Below are 5,058 nucleotides of genomic sequence, written 5' to 3'. Positions count from 1 at the left end.
CCTATCAGGACAGGTCCAGAGAAAGGAAAGGGACAGACCTGCCGTTGGAGGGACAGCCTGGACCTGTGTGAGCTGACCTTGACAGGTTTGGGTTTGTGAAGGATCAGTGAGTGTATTAGTCAGGGTTCTCCAAAGAAACAGAACCGGTAGAATGAATATATATGTATAGAGATTTATCAGTTTAGCTCACAGGATAGAATCTGAGTAGTCCAACAATGGCTGCACCACACTGGAGAGGCTGAGAATCCGTAGTCGCTCAATCCATGAGACTGGATGTCTCAGTAGTCCCACTCTAGTGCTGAAGGTCTGATGAATTCCAAAAGATCAGCTAGTCTTCAGTCTACACCAGCAAGATGAATTTACCGGTGAGAGCAGAGGCAAGTTGCAAAAAGCAAGGGCCATGGCCTTTTATATGGGCTGCCATCAGAAGCAAACACCCACATTTAGGGCGTGTCTTCCAGCTTCAGATGATCCACTCAAGAAGGTCTCTCTCATTTCAGTTAATCCCAGAGCCAGTCAAGTTGGTACCCAGGATTACCCATCACAAGTCCACCCCTTGTCAACTTGACACCCAATAGCATCTCTATGTTATGCTTAATTTTCAAATGAAAACAATGTTGAGGTCATAATTTCACCTAACATGATATGATTATCCCAGCATAAAATGACCAATGTGTTATGTATCTTAGAGTAGGTGATAAGGTCTTTGAGGAATGCTTAGCTCTTTAGTATCTCATAACCTAATATAATCATATAGGTTCACAACACTTAACCACTTAACACTTACCTCAATTAACACATTCTAAAAAGAACAACACAAGTATCTGCTTAACATATGTGTATATATGCACAAGCCTATTCTTAACCAAATAGGACAAAAACACTCATGTCAATTACTATCCATGTCTCTGCAACTGGTCACATGGCCTAAGTTGATATTTATAACTGCCTTCCTCTACTACCCATTCTCTATTTCCTCGATCATCAGCAAGCACCTCTGCATGTCTTGGCTTTTTTTCTGGAGGAGTGATCTATATTTTCATCCTTGAAGGGTCTGGGCCATTTGTTGTCCTTCCTGGATTGGGTTGTTGCAGTTTCCCATTGACCTTAATCACAGGACATGGTAACACTAAAAGTCTCCTTAAGTAATCCCCTGCCTTCCAAATATAATCTTCATTACCTCTATTGTGGAGAACCAGTCCAATTTCACCCTGGTAGTCTGGGTCAATCACCCCTCCTAATACTGTTATTCCTTCCTCAGCCTGCTGAGCTAAGGGCATCAGAAGCCCCAAATGGCCAGGGGGAAAGCTTCCAGTTCAAAGGAATGTTTGTTGTGTCTCCTAGCAGAAGCACTCCCTTCTCTGGAATCAAAACTTCTAAGCCAGCAGAGCACAAAGTCTTGGGTACAGGAAAGAAAAGTTTTCCTAGTGGGTCACTAGGGGTGATAGTGAGTGACATCATTCCCATTCACATCCCTTGATTCCTGGACCCATGAATCCTGGCTCTAGGAGAAACAGTACCATAGGATGCTGATTCAAAGCACATACTGCCTTCTGGAGGACCCTACCCCAGCCTTCCAGGTTATTGGCACTGTAATTGTGTCTTAACAAGGCACCTTACCAGTGACTACAGTCTCTGGGCAAATTAGAGAAAGGTCCACTAGGTGGGAGGGGATGGGAGCTTTTAAAGGTTAAGTCCAAAAGGCAAACTGCTTGATCCAAGATTTACTCAAAGTCAAGCAGTCACGTTTGTTCCTGTAAGTGGACAAACAAGCAATTCAATCAATTTTTTTCATCGTTTTGATACAGGGTCTCCCTGTAGCTCCAGCTGACCTGGATTCGCTATGGAGACCAGATTGGCCTCGAACTCAGTGATCTGCCTGCCCCTGCCTCCTGAATCAGTTTTTAACATCATTTGTTTTAGATTATGCTGGCCTTGTAACCCATAATGTGATCTTTTCTAGAATAATTTCTATGGAAATCTGAAAAATTTTTCATTATTACTTCCTCTAAGTAACAATCTGTGGATATCATTGAAATCCTATTCATTTATGAAATAATTCAGATCTTGAGTGTTTTTTCCTACAAATTTTGGGAAAATATATATTCTTTTAGCTGGTCATTTGTTTGCCATAATTAATTCTAGGTTTCTGGGTGTCATTGTCAGTAAAGTGTGTTTCTTGGACAGAAGAGCTACTTCAATCTCACTTTAAACCCACACTTCTTGACTATATATTTTATGTGGTGACTTGAGGCTGTTTTCATTTAATGTTATTGTGTGTGCATTTTCTTTAATTCAGTATGATTTTGCTGGTGTTCTGGATTTTAAAATCATTGATTAATATTAATCTTTATTAGTATCAGTATTGGCCTTACATTGTTTTCTGTGTTGCTAATGATGGATTCCTTCTGGGACATAATGCGTTCCTCAATTACACTTTTCAATTTTTTTCCCACTTCTGTTCCCATGAATGAGAGTATGTTTCTCCTCTGTGTATTGTGTTTGCTTCCATGAATTATGAAGTGATGGCTGGCTGCCATGAGTTAATATATTTCTTCAAATGACCTTCTTCCTCCATCAATTTTAATAGATACCTTTTTTGCAAGTCTATTTTAGTTAATATGCTCACTTTCAGTATGATATATGTATTTTTACATTATTTCATGCTGTTTTTCCTCTGGATATTCTGGAGAAGAGAGCTGATATTACTACAGATTTCCTACCTTTGTAATGAGTTATTTTTCCCTAACAGGATTAAGTATAGATTTTCATTTTTTCTCTTCTTCTTTTTTCTTTTTTTGCTAAATATTTTTCTTATGTTCCCTTAGGCTTATATGTAGAGTTCTGTTTATACTTATTTCAACTTTCTAAACAATCTCTTTTGACTGTATATCCATGTATTTCTGTATTTTTCATATATTTTCTAGTTTATTATTATCAAATGAATTTTCTCATTTTAGTTTTAATTTCATCTCTTTCTTCCTTTACTCCATAGATTTTTATTTATTTGAATGTTTCTCAATGTTGGAAATTGTATTCATGCATGTTATGTGTTCCTTATGTATCTGTGTGAGATTGTCTCAGCCTTATTCTCCATATTGAAATGTTATCTTCTTTTTTCCTTTACTTGGAGAGCTCAACTCTTAGAAGACATCAGAGCATGTATAATGTAGAGAAACCCTACAGATGTGAGGAATGTGACAGGTCCTTTACTTTGATGTCACGTTTCAAATTATATCAGGGGAGTCATACTGGAGAGAAATGCCAAAAATGTGAAGAATGTGGCAAATCCTTTAGTAAATGGTCAAGTCTTAGAGCACATCAGCGAATACATACTGGAGAGAAACCCTACAAATGTGAAGAATGTGGCAAGTCCTTTAGTGAATGGTCAAATCCTAGAAGACATCAGAGAATAAAAACTGGAGAAAAACCCTACAAATGTGAAGAATGTACCAAGGCCTTTACTCATATGTCAAAATTTCAATTACATCACCAAATGCATACCATAGAGAAACCCTTCAGATGTGAAGAATGTGGAAAATCATTTAATAAAATGTCAAGTCTTAGAAAAAATCAACAAATACATACTGGAGAAAAACTCTACAGATGTGAAGAATGTAGCAAGTCCTTTAGTCATGTCTCATATCTTAGAGTACATCAGCGAATACATACTGGAGAGAAACCCTACAGATGTGAAGAATGCAGCAAGTCCTTTAGTCAAAGGTCACATCTTAGATTACATCAGCGAATACATACTGGAGAGAAACCCTTCAGATGTGAAGAATGTGGCAAGTCCTTTAGTAAATATTCAAATCTTAGAAGACATAAACAAATACATACTGGAGAGAAACTGTACAGATGTGAAGAATGTGGCAAGTCCTTTAGTCAAAGGTCATACCTTGGATTACATCAGCGAATACATACTGGAGAGAAGCCCTGCAGATGTGAAGAATGCGGCAAGTCCTTTCGTCAAATCTCACATCTTAGATTACATCAGCGAATACATACTGGAGAGAAACCGTACAGATGTGAAGAATGTGGCAAGTCCTTTAGTCAAAGGTCACATCTTAGGGTACATCAGCCAATACATACTGGAGAGAAGCCCTACAGATATGAAGAACGTGGCAAGTCCTTTAGTCAAATGTCAAGTCTTATAAGACATCACTGAATACATAATGGACAAAAACCCTACAGATGTGAAGAATGCAGCAAGTCCTTTAGTCAAATCTCACATCTTAGATTACATCAGTGAATACATACTGGAGAGAAGCCCTACAGATGTGAAGAATGTGGCAAATCCTTTAGTAAATGGTCAAATCTTAGAAGACATCAGCGAATACATACTGGGGAGAAACCCTACAGATGTGAAGAATGTGGCAAGTCCTTCAGTGAATGGGCAAGTCTTAGAAGAAAGCAACGAATATGTACTTGAGAAAACCCTACAGATATGAAGACTGTACCAAGGCCTTTACTCTTACATCAACATTTCAATTACATCACTGAATGCATACAGGAGAGAAACCCTTCAGATATGAAGAATGTGGAAAATCCTGTAATAAAATGTCAAGTCTTAGAAAACGTCAGCAAATACATGCTGGAGAAAAACCCTACAAATGTGAAAACTGTGGCAAGTCCTTTAGTCATGTGTCATATCTTAGAGTACATCAGCAAATACTTTCTGGAGAGAAACCCTATAGATGTGAAAAATGTGGCAAGTCCTTTGGTCAGTGGTCAAGTCTTAGTGGACATCAGTGAATACATACTGGAGAGATACCCTACAGATATGAAGGATGTGACAAGTTCTTTACAGTGACTCAACTTATAAGACATAAGAGAATTCATATTGGAGAGAATCCCTACAAATGGGAAGTATGTAAGAAGTCCTTTAGAAATATATCTCATCATAGAGCACATCATGTAATTCATATGTGAGAGAAACCCTACAAATGTGAAGCACCTGAGAAGTCCTTGAGTTGTATGTCAGTTTTAATGTTTCATCAGAGAACTCATACTGGAAAGTATCTATTCTGATAAGATGACTACGACCAACTGAGCACT

At 38.1% G+C, this 5,058-nt stretch overlaps 1 protein-coding gene across 1 annotated transcript in view; it reads left to right on the top strand.

Annotated features, from left to right (window-relative positions):
- The window catches only part of LOC103748973 (zinc finger protein 345-like), a 70,473-nt gene that overhangs the window by 39,079 nt on the left and 26,336 nt on the right, over nucleotides 1–5,058 (top strand). Inside the window, 1 exon segment of the mRNA XM_029554199.1 lies at nucleotides 3,158–4,424. Coding sequence (XP_029410059.1) covers nucleotides 3,158–4,424 — 1,267 coding nt within the window.

The sequence above is a fragment of the Nannospalax galili genome, unplaced genomic scaffold, assembly GCF_000622305.1.
Source record: "Nannospalax galili isolate Female #2095 unplaced genomic scaffold, S.galili_v1.0 scaffold590, whole genome shotgun sequence".
Taxonomy (NCBI): domain Eukaryota; kingdom Metazoa; phylum Chordata; class Mammalia; order Rodentia; family Spalacidae; genus Nannospalax; species Nannospalax galili.
This window is presented reverse-complemented; position numbering and strand designations above follow the sequence as displayed.